At 46.6% G+C, this 20,107-nt stretch overlaps 3 protein-coding genes across 5 annotated transcripts; all 3 read left to right on the top strand.

Moving 5' to 3' along the window:
* Positions 1 to 548: 548 nt before the first annotated feature.
* LOC148405332 (homeodomain-interacting protein kinase 1-like) lies at positions 549 to 3,143 on the top strand. Its single transcript, XM_088405965.1, has 7 exons — positions 549 to 1,218; positions 1,296 to 1,477; positions 1,559 to 1,682; positions 1,752 to 1,883; positions 1,963 to 2,025; positions 2,115 to 2,296; positions 2,755 to 3,143. Exons 1-7 carry the CDS (start codon positions 706 to 708, stop codon positions 2,840 to 2,842), a joined length of 1,284 nt encoding a protein of 427 aa, XP_088262091.1. The 5' UTR covers positions 549 to 705; the 3' UTR covers positions 2,843 to 3,143.
* Positions 3,144 to 3,593: 450 nt separating this feature from the next.
* Positions 3,594 to 7,168, top strand: tmem229a (transmembrane protein 229A). The gene has a single exon (XM_088405789.1). It carries the CDS (start codon positions 3,864 to 3,866, stop codon positions 4,845 to 4,847), a length of 984 nt encoding a protein of 327 aa, XP_088261915.1. The 5' UTR covers positions 3,594 to 3,863; the 3' UTR covers positions 4,848 to 7,168.
* A 697-nt stretch (positions 7,169 to 7,865) lies between these two features.
* Positions 7,866 to 19,236, top strand: LOC148405330 (actin nucleation-promoting factor WASL-like). 3 transcript variants are annotated; one of them, XM_088406169.1, is made up of 11 exons: positions 7,867 to 8,450; positions 13,329 to 13,463; positions 13,524 to 13,610; positions 13,899 to 13,995; positions 15,023 to 15,046; positions 16,202 to 16,385; positions 16,488 to 16,530; positions 16,954 to 17,107; positions 17,323 to 17,837; positions 17,915 to 18,023; positions 18,105 to 19,236. In XM_088406169.1, the coding sequence occupies exons 1-11, from the start codon at positions 8,346 to 8,348 to the stop codon at positions 18,164 to 18,166; spliced, it is 1,515 nt and encodes a 504-aa protein (XP_088262295.1). In that variant the 5' UTR covers positions 7,867 to 8,345; the 3' UTR covers positions 18,167 to 19,236. The 3 variants fall into 3 exon arrangements, with proteins under 3 accessions (XP_088262296.1, XP_088262295.1, XP_088262297.1); XM_088406170.1 differs by lacking the exon at positions 15,023 to 15,046 and having other exon boundaries at positions 7,866 to 8,450; XM_088406171.1 differs by lacking the exons at positions 7,867 to 8,450; positions 13,329 to 13,463; positions 13,524 to 13,610; positions 13,899 to 13,995; positions 15,023 to 15,046 and adding an exon at positions 15,065 to 15,999.
* The last annotated feature ends 871 nt before the right edge of the window (positions 19,237 to 20,107 follow it).

Below are 20,107 nucleotides of genomic sequence, written 5' to 3'. Positions count from 1 at the left end.
AGAATTATAATGAAATCGCTCAACGGGCGCTGTCGACGATATTCAATTACAGATGTGCGTATTGGAGCTTTCAAGTTTTACTCGGGTTAATCGCACCCTAGAATTTTAATCGCTGGGATGAATTAAAAAGGCTTTCCATGAAGGTTTTTTTCCACGCCAACTCTGAAGACCGTCCGTCACGCGTTCGTTATTTCTACATTTGCTGTCGAGCGGCCGCCTCGACAAGAGATGCTCGATTTGCCGAACGCAGCAATTTTTTGTGATTAATCCAATGAGTTTGATTTTGACCGAGGACTTGTGTAGGTATATATGCGCCGTACATGTGCGCGTATTACCCATGCCTCCTCAGCGCGGCGATGACATCATGCCGCGATCACACCTCTCCCGTACTGGCCGAGCCCACGCGGAGGGACGCTGTCGGTGATGTCACGGCGTGACACATTAGAGCTGTGAGCGGCAGCGCTCCTGTGATGGAAAGAAAGCGGTTGCGGCCCTCCCGCCTTTAGCTTTGTCAGTTACACCGTTTTACAAGCTCCTGGAGCGCAGCTTTATCATGAACGCTGAGCGGGGTCGCCGCCGCCGCCGCCGCATACCCCGTATGCCAGGCTCGCCCTCAAACGCCCCCGACCTCCATCGAGCAGGATCCCCATTTCGTCGTTCAAGCCGATCAACCCTCACGGCCAGAAGAAAGTCGCCAACTCGTAAATGGAATGGATACACGCACAAACACCATGCGCACAAGAAATTAAGTTTTGCAATCGGCTCGACTCGACAGGTGACATGTCGATATCGTTTCACTATGCGGCATGGAGTGATGACTCGAGTTCATCTGGAAGCGTTTTCGGCGAGGAATTGGAGCTGGAGGTCGGCACCTCCATATGCTCCTCCTCCGCGGAATACGTAGTGGAGAGTATTTTGGGGTGCGGCTCGTTCGGAAAGGTCGTGCACTGCAAGAGGCGGGACACGGAAGAGTCGGTGGCTCTAAAAATCATCATGGAGAAAGAATTCAACAATGACGCGCAGAAAGAGGTGGAGACCCTGGAGGTCCTGAAAAACTTCGATTTGGAAAAATACAACATCGTCAAATGGTACAGCTCCTTTGTCTACGAGGGCCATTATTGTCACGAGTTTGAGAAGCTAGACATGAGTCTTTACCAATACCAGGTCACAGAGAAGGACGCTCTGGAGCTAAAGGAGATTCGGCCTATTCTGCAACAGGTTTGCCCGCGCCGCCGGCCGCCGGACGGCTGGCTTGGCCGACCCGCTCCAATGACCGTCATTGGTCACCTTTTCAGGTGGCTTCATCTCTGCAACTCCTGAAGAGCCTGGGGATAGCCCACACCGACCTCAAGCCCGACAACATCATGCTGGTCGATCACGTACGTCAGCCGCTGAGGGTTAAAGTCATCGATTTCGGGACGGCCATTTTGATCTCGGAGAGGTGCAAGGGCTCAGAACTCCAGACGCTCTGGTTCAGGTGAGCCGGAGGAGGCAGCTGCGGCGGGATGAACAAATAGTGACCGCGAAATGCTATTAAAAATGTCAATGTTTGGTAAAGATCTCCAGAGATTCTTCTGGGTGCTCCCTTCAATGAGGCTATTGATATCTGGTCTCTAGGCTGTATCGCGGCGGAACTCTACATGGGCAAAGCGCTGTTCCCCAGCTGCGACGAGTTTGATATGGTGAGTCCGCTACGACGTGGTTTGCCACAACGTCCCCTCGGTAACGTTCGCTGATTATCCTTTGGCTAGATGAGGCACATACTTCGAGTCATAGGAAAGCCACCCAGACATATGCTGGATACTGGGGTCTACACCAAACAGTTTTTCCAACATTATTTTGCAAGATGTGAAAGAAGGAAACCCACCCTTTGGATGTTTAAGGTAGGTGGCGTTTGAAACGTTTTCCTTGTGGTTTTTTACTCTCCGGCTCTTTAAGAAATAAAAAATGTATCCTGTTTAGTCAAAGCTGTATAATTCCACTTGCATACCCTGCACCCTAAAAAGCCTGCATGACCTTGTGAAGGTAAGCCTGATGTTCCTGAAGGTCTTCCCGATTGTGACTGTTTTTTTCCCGATTCTCACGTTTTGTTTTTCTATATTTGCTCCTATGAGGGATGCGACCACCTGACCGGAGAAGACGCGAGGGCTGACGACCTCGACAGGAGGAGCTTCATTGACCTACTGGTGAAGATGCTGCACTTAGATCCCGACGAGAGGATCAGACCCAACCAGCTTCTTCAGCATCCCTTCATCACCATGAGCCACCTCGTCGGAGACTTCAATGACTGCCAATAGTAAGAAACTGTCAAAGAGATGGCCAACTTGGCTACTGGGAAAAAAACAGCATAGACCGGCCTGGTTTGGTTGTGTTTTCCTGCTGATTTTGCACAAAGCACAACAAAAGCAGACAAGGTTTACACACCCAAACCTTCAGTCACTCCGCTCCACTTTTGCCTGTTTTATGGGCGTTTATAAATTGAAGCTACATATGTATGGATAGAACTGATGTCCCTAGAACTGATGCCCCGGACAAATTTGAGCAGTTTAAGCAAAAAAAAAATCATAAATAACGAATGATTACGCCTTTAAAAGCATTTACAAAACGAGGAAACGAAATGCGACGCGTATAGGATTTTAAAGGGAGTGAAAATCAACGTTACTGTTGTAGACTGAGATCCAGTCTTGATAATGTCATGGTCTGGGTCGGCGTGGTCTCGACCAGCGCGAGCACTCAAACGTGAATGTTTTCTAGTGTTAAATCCTGCTTGGACCTCCTGAGCGGGCATTTTACCGAGGCCTCATTGAACCAAGGAGACTTTCTGCTGTCTAGCGCAGTGTGATGACTTCCTTCAAGACTCTTCAGGATAAAAACGGCTGAAGATTCAGTGAAAGCCAGATGACAGGAGATCCCACTATGTGTTTGATTTTGGAGTGAGAAGAATTGTAACGTACAGAAAAATATCAAGTGAAAGTCAAAATCATGCAAAAATTTGATGCCCGATGAGATCATGAAAAGCAACACCTGCGGATGACGGCTTCCGGGTCCGCCGGTAGATTTTCACTTGGGGATGATTGACCAGCGCGGCCGTTCAAATTGACTTCCTAATAAAGGTTAGTTTTGTTGTGAAACACTTTGCAGCATACCTGTGGGAGTGATCATAATTGAAAGTCACACAGACATGGTCATGAGTGCTGCTTTATCCTAGCGGTTTTCAAATGCAAAGACACTTGAGATTGGAATAGTGTTTTTCAAATTAAGAGCAAATCATTTGGAACCTGCAGAAACCCTCAGTCTATGTGGCCTGCTATCATTTCCAGAGAAAATGTAAAAGGCTGTCCAGGACTCATGGGAGACGAAGATGTGACACAAGGAGCAAAACATTAACTTCAATAAAAGCAGCACCAAGCGCGGCTGTGAGAAAAGATGGTGAAGCCTGAGCATCAGTGAAACTCACGAGCGACCATTTTGCTCTTATTTTTGTGAATGAAAACAAGAGCATAGACGCGGCCCGCCCAAGCCAAGCTTAAGTACGTGGTAATGCTGTCATCTACTGTTCAACTTGAGTACATCGAGGTAACGCAGCATTCCTCTCCGGAAACCTCGTCGTCTCACTAACATCAAATACAGAGGATGTCAATTTTTGGGGACTAAAATAAGTGAGTCGAAACGCTACTTGACTTGCCATAAATACCGTAGAAATGTACAAGAAAGTAGCAGGTCACGCCGCGGCCCTGGTTTTCCCGGATGTACTTGAACGCACCGCAAGATCGGCGGATGCTGGTAGCTGCTGCGGTTACTGCAGAGCGCAATTGAAAACAATGTTTTGGAGCAGGCAGGTAGATGCTTCTCGGTGACTAAAGATGGTCCGTCGTTCCAGAGGGAGTCCCCGGATCCGGGCCGATCAATCCAGCGGTTCCGGTGAGGCCGAGGAGTCCCCACGGTGGTTGCCGCCATGGATGCGCTTGTACTTCTACGGAATTCACGGCGTGACCCTGGATGTGCTCATTTCCTCCGTTCGGGGGGTTCTATCCGAGCGGGACCCCAAGTTGGTGGGCTTTTCCTCGCCGTGCCTATGCGTGGCGCATTCCCTGACCCATTTGGCGCTGGAGAAGCTCTACTCGAAGAGAAGGTGCTTCCGAAGGAGGCCCGCGGTCTTTCATCTGCTCGTCTATCCGTCTGTTTACATCGGGCTGCAGGTTCTGCTAGATTACATCAGCAACGCACTGACAGAGCGCGCGAGGATCATAACAGGGGCGCACTTGGCTCTCCGCTACCTCCTGGCTCTTTATTTTAGTCAGGTGTTCCACAGGGGGGTGTCTAGGCTGCGGTACCATCCCACCAGGGGAGCGCCCGTTGCTAGCCAGAGCCTCCCCGGGCCCGTACGCTTCGTGTTTTTCGGCATGCACGGCTTTCTGGACGAGGTGGTGTTCACCTCGGCGTTCAACCTGGTGGAGAACCAAAATCTAACGGGTCACACGTCCCTGTGGTCCTTCCTTATGTACGGTAGCTGCAGCTTCGTGGTGGAGAAACTCTACCTGCGCCTGCACTTTGAAAGGCGATGGGGAACCTGGAGGAGGCTCCCCATCTACATCTGCTTCATCTACGCCTGGGAGCTGTGCTGGGGTTTGGGTCTGAGGCAGTTCCACGCGTGCTCCTGGGACTACTCCCACTATCCGCACAACTTCATGGGACTCATCACCCTGGTCTACCTGCCGGGGTGGGCTTGCCTGAGTCTCTATCAGGATGTGTTGTCCAACATCCTGCTCGGCATCAGCTGCGCCGGAGAGACAGAAGCCGCGGAAGTCAATGGACAGCATCCTCGGTATCGGAAGAAAATGCTGTAAAGGTTACGCTTTACCGTAGTTGGATAGTTTCCTTTCCAGCGTGGGTGCGGCGGATGAGGAAGCTAAAAGGGGGCGTGTCTATCATCACTCGACCGCAAAGATTATTAAGGTGGTTTCCCTATGCAAACAATCACTTGTACCAGTCAAACGTTTGAAAACACCTTCAAATGCACACGCGCAGTCAATACGAGCAAAGGTGCACGTAAGTCACCTAAAAAGATATTGTTAAAACGTCATCTGCCCCGTAATGACAAGGTGGACAGCCGTTTCGGACACTAACGGTTCTTTATACTCATTGAAACGTTTCCGATTCTGTGGACATTCGTAAACCATGCCAAAAATATAAATCTACCTGTCACTGTGATCATGAAAACAAATGTCGGTTAATCCAGTTGAAGTGGTGACGGGACACGAATCAAGAGTAACATCCGTTCTCATAAAACTGATCATATTTACAAACGCGACATCAAGTCTGAACATGAGAAACTCGTTTTGAAGGCCACGTGAGGAAGACCGGTTTTGATGTGATGAGGTCCACTCGCACTGCAGCAAAATGAGAATAGACTTCAAATAAATTGTTTCGCTCATTTTGTCTGATAAAACACAGTGAGCACACTAGAACTTGGCAGCGCAGCTGTAATATAGCGCAAAAACAAATGTTCACCATAGTGGAGACAAATGAACAGGCCATGTCTTAGGAGGATGTTTAAAAGTGCAAGCTTAATGTTGCACTGTATGTAATGCAGCCACTGTGGCTAACAAAATAATAAATCCACCGCCTCGTTTTAAAGAACATTTACGAGAAGGAGGTGGTGATGTCAAATAATGATGCTCTCGTAGGTAACTTGAAAATAGCTCCGTTATTAACATATGGTTTGGTATATACAACCCCAGGAATCTTATCAAGCAATACTTTTTTTCAGCAATATGTTACACAAATTGCTACAAGTAGCATCTAAGGGTCACACCATATATTGATTATTATCGGAATTTTCATTACCCATTAACCCTATTAGAGTGAAACGCTGCCCTCCTGCGGTTCATTTGAAGAGTGCAGGATTTGGGGGGACTTCTTAATATAGAGTCGATGGCTGACTGTTTTTCCTAAACTAAACTGTGTTTGTACGTTTTTATTTGTTATTAATCTCCGGGATTACATTCGTTGACGTATTGTGATGCCTTATTTAAGACCGATCGCTGCATCGTATCGCATGCTGACAAAACGTATGAATGCCAACATGATGAAATATGTATGTGGAAGCCTGTCGGGCATGTGGGGCAAGTCTTCCTCCACGATCCAAAATATAATATTCAGGTTGTCCTCTGCCCTCCTTTTGTTTTGTGGGTCAGGCTAAAATTTAATGAGGTGTCTCCACTAAAACACAAACAACATGAGCAAGTGGCCCCACATTCTTCTCTGCCAGAGAATGTGCATAGCATGTGACATTAACTGTCACTGAGAAACTTTGACGTCAATTTGCGTCTTTCAATTGCGTAATTTACCTTTGAGCTATTTGGAGATGAAAATGGACCCAAGCGGAGCACTAGATGTTTCAGAACACACTTCCACTCATCAAAAAGAAAATACTGTAAAGCCAAAATGTTCATTCGGGGTGGCTATCGAAAAATCAAAGCAGGTGGAGCAACGCGGCACTTCCAGATTTTTTTTTTCTCCGCTTATCAGTCAGGTTTTTCAAGTTGGGCTAGCGTCGAATGCATTGCCTTTGGTTGACCAAAGACCATAAAGAGGCTAATCTTTGTTGTGGATAAACGTTGATGTTGGTCGGTGAAGCTATTGAGAAAGGAAACAGACTCCGAGTGGATTAAAAAAAAAGTCTACGCACCCCTTTTCCTGGCCCATCCCAACCATAAGAGGGTGTGCGCATTTGCACAACCACATCATTACTGTTCTTAATTTGACTTCTACAGTTAAAATATTGATTTTAAAATAATTCATCTGGCCTCAGTTTTCACACATCACAAAATCTGGCAAGGGTGTGAAGACTTTTCTGAGGCACTGCACAGTGTACGCCTGCTTCCAACGACATCCAAAGCACTGTGAGCTCATGTGAGTGCGATTGGAGGTTCATTCAGAAGCCACAATATGACAAGAATTTGAATTTGTGCAGCTCGGGGGCAACCGTACACAAAAATCTCCCTAGAAATGGAACGCGGCGCAGTCATTACCTCCCTAAGGGCCTGCTTGGGACAAGTAACTGAAAACCACTTGAAATGGGACATTGCGCTGCGCGTTTGGAGTACAAAAGCACAGAAAGTGTCTTCCAAGTGCTCTAAATAAAGCATGTGGCAAAAAAAACAAACATCTGGAATTATTTTCTTTTTTTTTTCCACCACACCGCCATTCTGTGAACACCCATTGATGAGCATGAATGAGCATGAAGCAAAAAATATCCTCAGGCTTAATGTTGAAATGAGTATTAGCCATGCAGGCAAGGATAGATACGCGTTTTTGCAAATACTATCAGAAAATATCATTTTTGTGGGTATATATATATATATATATGTGTGTGTGCGTCTGTGTGGTCAGCAGTCAAAAGTTTGGAAACACCTTCAGATTTTAATTCTCTCACACACATTATGAGGTCAAGCAATGGAACGTATTAACAAAATAAACGGACCAGTGTTCATTTTACTTCAATGTATTATTTACAATATTCAGTGCATCGCGATGAATCATCCTCGCAGTCTACGTAGTCCAGGGAGGAAAAAGAAGACCTCAAAGTAAAAGGAACGATGGAATCCTCGCAAAACCGGATAAGTGAGGACACGCTTTCCCGACTGAAGTTAAAATCGCAATCTTATCTGCGGAATACTATTTTAATCCTCCCTTGCGGAAGGTGCTTTGAGATTTGCATTAATTTCATCCTGAAGTGGCTGACGCTATTATTCTGGCAACGCGCACCTTGTGTCCTACCTCCTCCCAATCTGCACTGCACACATTCCTGTCATAAAAGACAGGGGCGGATAGGACCGTACCACACCTGAAGAGGATATTGGCCGAGAGGTTATTTCCTTCTTATTCGGAAGGCTACCGAGCTTCGAGTGCGATACATTCATATTTCACCACGGAACGATGACGTTATTTTGCGCTGTCGCGTCTTGCTGATTTATTGGTGAGTGCGTGGGAGGGCGACGTAAAACGACGTAAGCCTCCCCAGCCCACAAGAATGGTTTCGTCCTGACACTGCCATGTTGGATGGAACTGGCTGCGGGCGCTAAAACAGCCGGACTTCCCAGGAAACTTTTTGGCGTTTTCCGCCCGATTTTTGAGCCCGTTTTCGCACGGAAACAGAATCTGGCGTCTTCCTCGACACTTGCGGCACCAAAGGCCCCGCGACGACCGCGCGAAAGCGACTTCAGTCTGACTCAAGCGGGGAAGATCGGACGGAGGAAGGCCACGGATGACACGGGGATTGTTTATGGAGCTTTCCGGACTCGGTTTACCGTCTTAGAGTAAACGTGATCGTCCGGTTAACAATGAGTGGACCTCACAAGCAGCAACGGCAAACCAATGTCGGTTCCATGCTACTGACGCCTCAAGAGAACGACTATCTTTTCAACCACCTGGGCAGGAAATGCATCGTAAGTTTTCTTCAAAGCCTTTCTCTTTTACCGGGCGCTAACTACTCTCGTTTGCGCCCCGCTTCCTGTTTCGCGTTGGCTTTTCCCTTTCTTTTCCTATTGGAGTGTTGGAGGGTTTGTTTTGATGGCCGGGGCGGCTAGCGGGGCGAGCGGTGACGTCGGATCTCGCTCGGGACGCTCGCGTCGAGCGGCGCCGAGTTGCAGTTGCTTTTGTAGGCCTCGACGCCGCAATGTTGGCGTTTGACACACCTGAAGTCGCACAGGAAATGTTGCTGTCGGACTTCACCCCGCCGCTCGGACGCGACGCGACACGAGATGACATGGCGAGACTTGCAAAAGTATGAAGGCATTGGTCTTAAAGTATTAAGGCAAACAAATCGCGATTTGCACACGTTTTTTTTTAGATACACAGACATCGCCTTTTCGCGTCTTTTTCAGATACGCAAGTTCACCAATAAGTTGTTTACTGTGCGTTTCGAGGATCAGCGGACGCGCATGTAGTTTTTGAGACAAAACAACGCTAGGTTTTCAAGTCGCGTTCAAAGGACATACCACCCCCGTCCGCTAGGAGGCAGCGTTGTCATTGGACGCCACCTCCAGTTATTTGTTTCAAAATTGGACATTGAAAAAACAGCCTCTCTCTTTAAGGAGCAATCTCATCGACTGTTTATTCAACACAAAGCGTAGAAACAAAATATTGTTGCAATTTGTTACTTTAGAGCTTATTTTGCCTTGATGCTTAAGACCTTATACTTCTGCGGCTACTTCTATGGTGCTTCAGCAGCAGTGGCTTAGAAGAAGATCTTCCAAGTCAAGGCAAACAAGCTCGGTGGAAACATACGGTCACATTTTTTTCCCACATTGTGTTCAATAATCGCAGAATGGGAAATAGGATAGAGGCTCATTTTCAGTTTGTTTAACTTTTAACGAATAACTAACCATTTTTAAACGGAAAAAAGGGACATTGGTAGTTTCCGTCCAATGGAGACCTCGATACTCCCCCCAAGAGATAGTGTAGCGATGACCGTTCAACACGTGGAAATAAAATTACAGTGCTAGTGTGTCTCAAAAATAATTGTGCACGCCCTCTCATAGACGGAACAAATATTTAAGCGAAATGGCACAATGAATGCAAAAACAAAACCTTGGAAAATGTCGTTGCATTTGTCTATAAGGTAAACATGAAAATAACTGTTGTATTTGTGTGAATCGTTTTGAGACAAAAAGAGATTTTCTGTGTGTTTGTGTGCTTCCATTATATAACGTTAGCTGAACCTGGGTTGTTTTCGGGAAGTGTGTCCACTGAAGGAATGTGCCGACAAGACTTGGCAGGGGACAGCGCTGACTAGTGAGAACTCATCGGGGCTTTTTCCCCCCACTTCTTTAGTCCCAAAGATCTGGAGAAGAGTCCTGCTCTACCAGTCTGACTACAGTGCAAAGTCCCCATTCTAAAATTAGAGTAAAACAAATCATTTTTAGCCTGTTTTCTCTCTCTATTTTTACCATTATATATTTAACACCCTCCAGATTTTGTCCCACCCCTTAAACGTGTCTGTATAGGTGTAGATACTCTCTGTTTATCCCGATATTCCGACATCGGTACCACCTCGCCAGACTAACAAAACTGGGCAGGCGACTTGAGGGCCGTTTCAGCTTTGTGGCGATTAAGAAACGCCGAATACAAATTATTCTCCGTAACACGGACGATGAACTCGTCAGCGAAGACGAACGGCGAATTTCTGAAAACCCGTCGCTCGAGACTCCACATAACTGAAATGCTTTGTTTTCCAGGCTACACTGGAGTGAAATGTTTGCTGAGACCGTTATAAAAAGTTGCTGCTCAAAACTATCTTCAACGGCAATTTGTTGCCACCCCCAAAAAAGAAAAAAAGCTAGTGTTTTTGAGGAGTATGAGCAACATGTAATCACATACTTATGTGTTCTGGGCGCGTATGGCACCTTGTTGAGAAGTTGCCTCATCACAGGTTGTTTCCTTAACGTGTTCCTGAAGGTGAAACGTATGCTGATTAGGGAAGTTTTTGTTTGTTGTTGTTTTTTTTGTTGTTTTTTCCATCACCTGATACAGAAGATAGACTCGCGTTCCATTTCCTGCCTAATGACCCTTGACAGATGCACGTAGCTCGCACTATGCTCGTTTTGCCTCCTTCCTCATTGGCATGTGCACACAGGTTTTGTGGGGTGTGCCGTACATTGACGTAGACCCGCTCAGAAACGCAGCAGCAACATTCCTCTGGCGCTCAGGGGAAATAAGGAGCATTCCGCGCAATTGTACTACCGTAAATGTTGGACTATAAGCCGCTCCGTTTTTTTTCTCACAATTGAAACCCTCTGGTTTCTCGTCCAGTGCGGCATATCTGCAGTTTAGTTTTTTTTACTAGCCAGCTGGGGGGCAACATGCCAGTAAACAAAGGCATAACGCGGAAGACAACGCTATCAAAGTATTGATTTTGAGTTTGAGCTGCAATTTTACTTACTAGTATAATCTTTGTTTGTAAATATCTGATGTTACTGTATCTGAAGTTGGCCTATACAGGACCAAAATAAATGATCTGTTCAGTTTTCGCCGGTGCGCTTTATAAATCCGCTGGGCTTCTAGTCTGAAAAATACAGGTTACTTCTGCATGTGGAGAGAGAATATTGTGTCTGACGCTGTGTGTCTCGTTTGCAATCAAATTAAAATGTCCACCAGTGATTTCATCTTCTGAATTACACTTAATGTCTTGTTGACGTACATTTCTTGGAACCACGTGCAAAATGGAGCAAGTGTGTTTTTATTGCTTAGTCAGTGCTATAAAAAAATGAGGAACGATTTCACAACTTCTTTGACTCGTGCATGTGCAGAGATGCTCATTGGTATTCCCTCGCTTTACACCATCAGCAGTACTGCCGGTGCCGGACTCCAAAAAAAAAAAAAAAAACGAAAACAAGTGGCAGGTGTCCAATCCGTGCTGTGCATTTGTGTGTGTGCGCACAGACTGCCTGATCAGCAATCTCCATCATACAGGAAGTCCCGTGGTCAGACCCCCTTTGGTGATTTGTGCTAGTGAAGTGGAACATGATACCACTCGATATCGTCCCAATCTATCTCCTTCCTGCCTCCGTTGGAGGGGAAAAAAAATCTAATTTAAACTGAAGCTATTATCTATTTCCACCTCCTGCAAAAATGAGGTCAAAGCTTCCTTGTCTCCTTGTGCTAGGACAGAAAAATTGTCGTGAACGCTTTGTGCAAAGAGAAGCAAGCAAGCGCATGTAGCTCGACTTCCTGCCATTTTTGACCCTGTCAGGAACTATCAGCACTCCACGGCCAGACGAAACCTCAGGCATTTCAGATCCTGACGTCATTAAAAAATATCTTAAAATAGCCTCTGTTTTTTACGCTCCTGTACTCACTGCTGCCTAGAGAATCTCATTTTGGGATATCATCGTTGCCAACGATGTACACATTACATTTCTAGTGTATATTTTACACTGAAAAGACTGCATTTGGCCCTAGTGTAATCAGGGCAAAAATTACACTTGGATTATTTTAAATGCAATTTTTTCATTGACTGTAAATTTGACTGTTTAGGCCTAAATAGTTTTTTTTAAATGTACTCCTCCGAGTGTACTGTATAGTGTAGGCAAAGTAACAAGGTTCAGTTGGAGACTGTGAGCCCTAGTTTGTTTTTTTTCCTAACTATTTTGCAATTGAGCTGATTGATTAGTGCTAACCGTGATGTCATGTCTGCGCTGCGTTAGCTTGCGTCTCATTTCCTCTGAAATGTAGCCCTGTTATGAAAAAATGATCTCATGAGCAGTTCACATTGTCACCTCTGTCAATATTTGGCCAAAAACAGGAATGAAATGTTTGTGTTCCGTACAAGCTTCTCGGTCACATGACCAAGTGGAACCTGAGGGCCTTTGCAGAAGAAAATGCGTCCTAGCTTGGCTTTGCCATTTACCAAACGTGAAGAGGAGGCACGGTAGGAATTACACTGAAAATAGGTCGTCAGCTCAGCGTGTCGTTTATGTCCCTGATGCTTTCATCTGTGTGCTAATAGCTGGGAAGCTGAACCCCACATGGCGCGGGAACCCCTGCGGCAACCTGTAAAAGCAAGTCTGATCAGCGTGCGCTTTGATGCCAACTTGTATTTGACTTTGCAAAGTCTAAAGGAGCCAGGAAGGATTTGCCCGATAATGCCCATGATGAGGGGGCGTGCCGCTTTTATTAATGCCTTTAAAGTTTAATGGTTCTTGAGCAGCTTCCTGATTTTAGAATTAATCTGGGCGCCCCAATAAGACGTTAAAACCTAACGGCGGTGACTCAGAGTGAATTTAAAGTCCCGCTTTAAAATCATCTTTAACCACAAAAATAATCACTTTATCTATGAAAAGAATGAGTTGTATGGGTCTGAAAATGAGTTGTGTCCCAAATCCCTTATTGTAAGCCACTGTAACACAGTTTGAATATGAACTTTGTGCTTTATTTGAGCAGTAAAAATCCACTTCATCACAATTGTTTGGAAATAGTTTCAAAGGATTCAATTAAAATATATGAAACTCTACAATTGAACTGCACTTGACGAAAAAGACGTTGAATCTACAGTAACTGAATGCAGTTTGAACGTTACATTGAATTCTTTTTGGTTTCACCACAAGAGGGAGCCCACATGCCTCCCCTTCAGAATTTGAAGTCATTCTCTGCGAGCCCAGTCAAATGCATCTTTGACGTCTATTGCCTTCTCTGGTTGGGAATGAGTTCAACTTGAGGATGTGCTTATTCCTGAATTGCCCATAGTTGAATGTTTTTTCTTTCCTCGATTGATTCGCTGTATCAGAACTTTCCCTTGACATTGAAGCTGGACTCTGTTGTCTTAGACTTTATCCTCGGCAGTGGTCCAGGTGTTCATCGCAGACCGAAACGCCACCTGGACCAAAAGATGTTGCGGCGTGGCCTGCCTGATCAAGGACAACCCGCAGCGGTCATACTTCATCCGAGTCTTTGACATCAAGGTATGCGCGTACGTTCCTCTCGGACCCCGTCGGAACTTGAAACGCCTTGTTTTGTAACAGGATGGGAAGATGCTGTTTGAACAGGAGCTGTACAACAACTTCAACATAAATCCCTCCAGACCTTACTTCATTACATTTGCTGGAGACGTGAGTTGACCCTTTTTTTTCCTTTTCTTGTTGTTTTTCTCTTTTTTTTTTTTTTGAGCAAGACCCTTTTTATCTGCGATGCCATAGTAGGTGCAGCAGACCATGAGGTATGTGGCGCGAGAAATTGTGGTGATAGTACGCTCATCACTGTGTACACATCATCAAAAACATTAAATACACTCATTGAGTAGTCATGGGATCTCAAATGAGCCCTTGTTTCGTTTTAGCTATCATTCTAATGCTTTTTTTTTTTTAATTCTCCCCACCCCCTCGCCTTGAAATCGGCAGTCGAGCCAAGTGGGCCTGAACTTTGCCAGTGAAGAGGAAGCCAAGCGTTTCCGAGGTCACCTGGCTGAGCTCTTGGGCAAAAGGCAAAGAAAATCTGGTACGGACTTCCTTATTTTGTCACTTGTGCCCGCTTGCTCGCCCGCCACTGCGGACTAATGTTAAGCTTAGCCTTTCTGCAGCAAACCTAATTTCATGCTTTTGAATGATCGTTTTCCTTTTCAAATTAAGAGTAAATTCATTTTTATTACTAAATTGTGACTGTTTTGCAAAACCTCGCATGCCTTTATTGGTTATTTTTGATGAGGAATTATCACATGAAGAAATAAAATAGATGATGTCGTCCTTTGAAGTCGCAACAATAAAATGATTTGAAGTCAAACTTCAAATCTTATTGTTGACACAGTTGCTTATTAATTTGTCAAAGTAAAAAGTTCACTGTATGGACATAACTCCCCGATGTGCTCTTCTTCCTCCTCGCTATTTCTTCAAACGTGCTCGCATCATCATTTTAAGCCTTGTAAATGGCAAATTACTATCAAATTAAGGATATTTAAACGCAGATATGTGGAAAAAATGAGTCTGTTGAGCTACGCCGTTGAAAATGAGCGGGGAAAAATGTCGACACGTGGAGAAATACACTAGATAAAACTCGGCGTTAATTCGAAATGATTCGCTTTTAGTTTACAGAAATAGTTGTCGCTTGTATCGTCGCACAACTAAAAGACGATGAGTCCAAATACATTTGCTTGGTTGTGCTAACCAGCATTCCATCGCCCCTCCTGTTTGTCACGTCACCTTCCTGTAAACCTCGGCGCGGATCCTCCGCTTCCCTCTTCCTGCTTTTTTGCCTCGGGTGCACTCTCTTTGAGCACAGGGTTTCTTTTCTCTGCTCCACCACGTTCCAGCAGAATCTTTTCATCCACTTGACTTCTCTCGGACTTTTCCCGCTCTTCCACTGATTGGATGTGCGTATGGCTGCGATCGTAACCGCGCGCGTGTGGCTCACTTCCTCTTCTCGGCTCGGCCGAACCTTTTTTTTCCCAAACAACCTGGTTTGTCCGTCGGCCTTCGCTTGTCGCCAAGCCGGCGCGCTTTGTAACCGTTTGGTTTGTCTGTCTTCACAGAGAAGAGACGCGAGCCTCCAAATGGTACGTTGCCCACCGTTTTTCATCCTTAAATTAAACTGATTAGCCTTTTTCAGCAACAACAGCATTCCTATATTTATTTCTTCAGGCTGGCGCTCAAAGAGTTAAAGGTTTTACTGCTGAAAATGCTACACAAGTACCATCTCGCTTTTACCTTGCATACAAGCAGTGACCATGTTTTTGCGGTTTTTAGGTGAATTAATTTTTTCTCTTCGCGTTCTCTTGACCTTCGCCGTGTTTTCATAAGCAGCCGTTTAATCTGAGATTAGGCATGCGTGGAGAGTTACATAAAATGGAGCGGTAAATCCTGGAATAATATGGCGGGATTAGAGCGCCCAGCGTGTGCGCTTTGACGGCGGAGGGAGGAGAAAGTGGGCGGGACGACATCTGCCCGTGTTGGGGCGGTGTGGCTCGTTCAAGCCAGCCTCGGCAGGACATCGTTCCCCCCGGCGCTCTGCTTGTCCGGATACCCGACGAGCACGTCTGGCTCCCAGGCCAAGCGCCTACGCCGACTTTTGGCTTTTTAGACGAGGCGGACCCTTCTTGACCAAAACGAGTGGATTCCCCTCTCCCCCTGGGACGAAAGCGATGCGTCCGCCGGAAGCCATCGCTCCTTTGGGTCTTTAGTAAACGCTCTCTCTGGGATTCCCCCCTGGCAGCTATGATGTTCTGCACCACTTTTCTGTCGGCCCCCTCGGACGACGCCGGCGCGGCGGGTTTGGGCCCGGCCGGCTGCTTGTCCACCTTGCACTGCTTGGTACTCCCCCAGGACGAGGTGTACCCCAATCTGTCGGAGGCGCGAGCTCCTAAGTTTACAGATGTGGACGTCGGGGCGGGCGCTGGGCGGGATAGAGACGGCGCGGGTCTTTGGGACAGGGTGAGGGGCAGGCGCAGTCGCTCCGCTTCGCCTTTACCAAGCAAAACGCCCAAAAGTCCGCGTAGTGACCGTAGAAAAGGTACGTGTCCTTTTGGGACCGTTGGCACCACAAAAAATTGCAGTGGTACCGGCCTGTTACATATATATCTTTTTTTTCATGTTTACAGCTGTCAAGGACAGTGAATAAATGAGTTTTGGCGCCAATATTTTGTTTTTTACCGAGAACGCATTTGAGCAACGGACGGATCTGGAATGGTAAACCTGTCTCTGTTGTCTTCCAGGGCCGGCGCTGCCCATGGCCACGGTGGACATCAAAAACCCCGAGATCAGCACGGGCCACCGTTTCCACAGCAACTCTCAGATGAACAACATCATACACTCCACCTTCACCAAGAGGGAGAAGAAGGGCAAAGGCAAGAAGAAGAGGCTGACCAAGGCCGACATCGGCACGCCCAGCAACTTCCAGTCAGTCGCCCGCCTCCCTTACTTTCTCGCCAGTTGAATACAGCGTAAGGCCACCTGTCTCTGTGATGTGTTTTTGACTCCCGCGCCTCTGCTTTGGCGCAGGCACATCGGGCACGTGGGATGGGATCCCAACACGGGCTTTGACGTAAGTGAAACCTTGAAAAAATATATCGAAAGCGAACAAAGTAACTTGACCGAGTGTGTCACGGTTTGAAAGGAGCCGTCCGTCAGCTCCAAAATATGAATTTCGACCGCGCGGCCATGTGCTCGTGGCGGTTACACAAGAAGATTTTGGGAGGGAAGGCCACCTGTGTTTGCATAATCCCTGGATTTGCTCCAAAAAAAAACATCCCCGGGATTGGCTAACATTCACATGATATCATTTCACAGGGATGATGTCATTCAAATGAGTTGTTGCCATTTTTTTGTCGATGATAGAAGTGGATCGACACAAGAATGCGCAATTTTAGGCTACAAATACGAGCACTAGATGGTGGCAGCAAGCGACAAAAAGTCAACCGTTTTTTGCTTTCTTCTGTCACCATTCTGTGTTGTTTTGTCCGTGTAGTTAAACAACTTGGACCCCGAGCTTAAGAACCTCTTCGACATGTGCGGCATCTCCGAGGCTCAGCTCAAGGACAAGGAGACCTCCAAGGTCATCTACGACTTCATCGAAAAGAAGGGAGGAGTGGAAGCGGTCAAAAATGAGCTCCGGCGACAAGGTGGGCCACAGCACGCCTTCAAATCAGACAAGTCGCTTTATTCGGGCTCGAGCAGCCGCTGCTTTTTTATTTTTTTGTGGAGGGTAGCCGACACCCTTGACGAGTGCTTATCTAATCGTACGCTCATCCGTGAAACTGGAGTTCCAGCTGAATACTGCCAGCTAAATACAGTAGAGTACGAAACGTGAAAGATTTTCCTTTGTCTCCCTCTGAAGCCCCCCCGCCCCCTCCCTCCAGAGGTGGCCCTCCTCCCCCGCCTCCTCACCACGGCTCAGCCCCGCCTCCGCCGCCACCCGCCCGCGGGCGGGGCGCCCCGCCTCCCCCTCCGCCCTCCCGGGCCCCCGTCTCGGCGCCCCCGCCTCCGCCCCCGTCCCGGCCGGGCCTGAACGCCCCCCCGCCGCCGCCGCCCAGCCGGGGCTACCTGCCCCCGCCGCCGCCGCCGGCCCACGCCTCGGCGACCGGGCCGCCGCCGCCTCCGCCCCCCACATCCTCCATCCCCTCCTTCGGGGGAGCGGCGCCTCCGCCTCCACCGCCCCCTCCCGGCCCGCCGCCGCCGCCGTCATTGGAGAGCAACGGAGTGGTGGACGGCGCCGGGGGGAAGTCGGCTCTGCTGAGTCAGATCCGCGAAGGCACCCAGCTGAAGAAGGTGGAGCAGAGTCAGCGGCCCGCGTCCAACGTCGGGCGGGACGCGCTCCTGGACCAAATCCGGCAAGGGATCCAACTCAAAGCGGTGAGCTCCTCCCCATGACCGGGCGCGCCGGCCCGCCGTTTGCCGTCTCTTCTCAAAGGCGCCTTTGTCCTCCTCAGAGGGACGAAACCAACGACTCGCCTCCGTCCTCCCTGGCCCCCTCGGCCGGCATCGTGGGGGCGCTGATGGAGGTCATGCAGAAGCGGAGCAAGGCCATTCACTCTTCAGGTACTTTGCTCGCTCTCTCGCCGTTTCCCCACGGCCAGCTCTTCTCGTCCGCTCGCTTCAAATCCGATTGTCTTTCTCCAGATGAGGATGACGACGACGAAGATGACGAGGACTTTGAAGATGAGGATGAATGGGATGACTAGCCGCCACCCCCCCACTCACACACACACATACACACACGCCATCAGATAATTGACGCTAAAAAATTTTCCTTGCTTACTTTAAAGAAAAAAAAAATCACAAAAATGTACATTTTCTATCAGTTTGCTGTATATTTTTGTTGCCTTTATGCTTTTTTTTTTAATTAATCTGTGCAATACCTCATTTAATCTGTCGGACTTTCTCATATCTGTTGTTTTTGTTTCTGATGTCTTTCTTTTTTAACCGTTCCTTTTGGGCTCTCGACAGACCATCTGTCACTCATCGTTCTTCATGGCACATTCCCTGCGTTCTGTCACTCGCGCCCGCCCGCCCGCCTTCCCAAAATAACGTGCAATTTCGACATCAAGCTGTTGTTGAGGCAAAAGTTGCCACAAATCCTTCGTTATTGTCTTCCGTTGAGGGGGGACAAAGAAAAAAATATGTTCATACTCTAATTATTTTTGCCTACTCTAATGATCTTAGTTTAAGCGTTCGTATTTTCATAAACAAAAAGTTAAAAAAAAAAAAAAAAAAGACAGTTTGGACCGTTGAGCTCAAGCTGCTTTCCTCTGTAAATGTGCTCAGATGTGAGTCTTGAAATATATATCTATTTTTTTGCACAGAAAGAGGTGACTCGCTGCATGACAACAGGGCATGTTCCGGTCTGTATCGTTTAAAAAAAAAAAAAAAAAAAAACACTTGAGGAAATGAGAGACTGGGATTGCAGCTGAATATTGACGGTTATCGTGCTGCGCACATTTGCTTCTAACGCAGTTTCGATAACAGATGCAAGATGCAGACTCCCATTACATAACTGACACTTAGAATAAAACTATAAAAAAAATGATCATTTGTGACACGGTCATGACAATGATCTCAAGCCATTGGACATAAAACTTTTGTCGTTACCTATTAATACATATTACATTCGAGTGGATTTGTCAGACACTACAGAGTCTTTTTGTTTTCCTCTTTTTCTACTTTACATTATACAATATAAGCAGAGTTTGACTATTGTTGGAATTGGGGCGTTGAGTATGTAAAATTTGATGAATAAAGACGTTTAGTTTTACACCTGTTGACTATTGTTCATTCGACACAAAATGATACGCCTTATGTGACCATTTTTACAAAAAAAATAGGCATGTATGAATACCTTAAAAATAGCAGTGTAACCCTAACCGACTTGGTTTAGTGAGATGTTTTTGTAGGCGAATTCATACGCAAAAATTTGGTGACCTCTTAACGGCCTTTCAATTGGTTTCAATGTAATGGTCTGCCCTCCTGTGGGCACAATGCGACATTGCAGGGGACTCCATGAATAAAGACGTTTAGTTTTACGCCTGTTGACTTAAATATTAGATACAAAAACTACTTTACTCCTTTTGTGACCATTTAACAAATATTAGGCATATACAAAGACCTTAAAAATAGTAGCACAACCCTAACTCTAAGAGATTGGGTTTAGTGAGATGTTTCTGTAGGCGAATTCATACGTGAAAATTCGGTGACCTCTTCGCAGCCTTTCGATTGGTTTCAATGTAATGGTCTGCCCTCTTGTGGGCATAATGCAACATTGCAGGGACTCCATTATAAACCACGGTACGTAATTGCAAAGTAAACGTCAAATTGTGGCTTCGAGTTGTAAGTGGAGTTTCCCTGTTATTTGTTGAGTAGGATTGAATTGAGAATCTGTCTTTGGCACGTATTTATGTCTCACCGTCTGCCTTATTTTGGCCTTTAAAACGAAAGGAAACGCTATATTATTGCACATGTGCAAGTAGTGTTTTTTTAGCATTTGACCTACACCAATAAATTTGAGAATAAATTATTCTATTTTTAGTATTGTGTCCGCACGGTATTTTCCCCTTTAAGTTTGGCTGTACTTGCAGATATGCTCGAACGTCCTCGCAAATTCGTTCGCTCTTAAACTGTCGAGTGTC

This window comes from Hippichthys cyanospilos, chromosome 22 (assembly GCF_059441005.1).
Source record: "Hippichthys cyanospilos isolate Australia breed blue-spotted pipefish chromosome 22, RoL_Hcya_1.0, whole genome shotgun sequence".
Lineage (NCBI taxonomy): Eukaryota > Metazoa > Chordata > Actinopteri > Syngnathiformes > Syngnathidae > Hippichthys > Hippichthys cyanospilos.
Note: the sequence above shows the minus strand (reverse complement) of the source record. Positions and strands in the feature narration are given on the sequence as shown.

What these genes read in the sequence shown, in the direction of transcription:
- LOC148405332 (XM_088405965.1), top strand. Translation starts at nt 706, where the DNA reads ATGGAATGGATACACGCACAAACACCATGCGCACAAGAAATTAAGTTT. An exon ending in TTCGGCCTATTCTGCAACAG is followed by an intron (nt 1,219 to 1,295) that starts GTTTGCCCGCGC and finishes TCACCTTTTCAG; the next exon opens with GTGGCTTCATCTCTGCAACT. An exon ending in GCCTGCATGACCTTGTGAAG is followed by an intron (nt 2,026 to 2,114) that starts GTAAGCCTGATG and finishes TGCTCCTATGAG; the next exon opens with GGATGCGACCACCTGACCGG.
- tmem229a (XM_088405789.1), top strand. Translation starts at nt 3,864, where the DNA reads ATGGTCCGTCGTTCCAGAGGGAGTCCCCGGATCCGGGCCGATCAATCC.
- LOC148405330 (XM_088406169.1), top strand. Translation starts at nt 8,346, where the DNA reads ATGAGTGGACCTCACAAGCAGCAACGGCAAACCAATGTCGGTTCCATG. An exon ending in TCCGAGTCTTTGACATCAAG is followed by an intron (nt 13,464 to 13,523) that starts GTATGCGCGTAC and finishes GTTTTGTAACAG; the next exon opens with GATGGGAAGATGCTGTTTGA. An exon ending in CAAGGCCATTCACTCTTCAG is followed by an intron (nt 18,024 to 18,104) that starts GTACTTTGCTCG and finishes GTCTTTCTCCAG; the next exon opens with ATGAGGATGACGACGACGAA.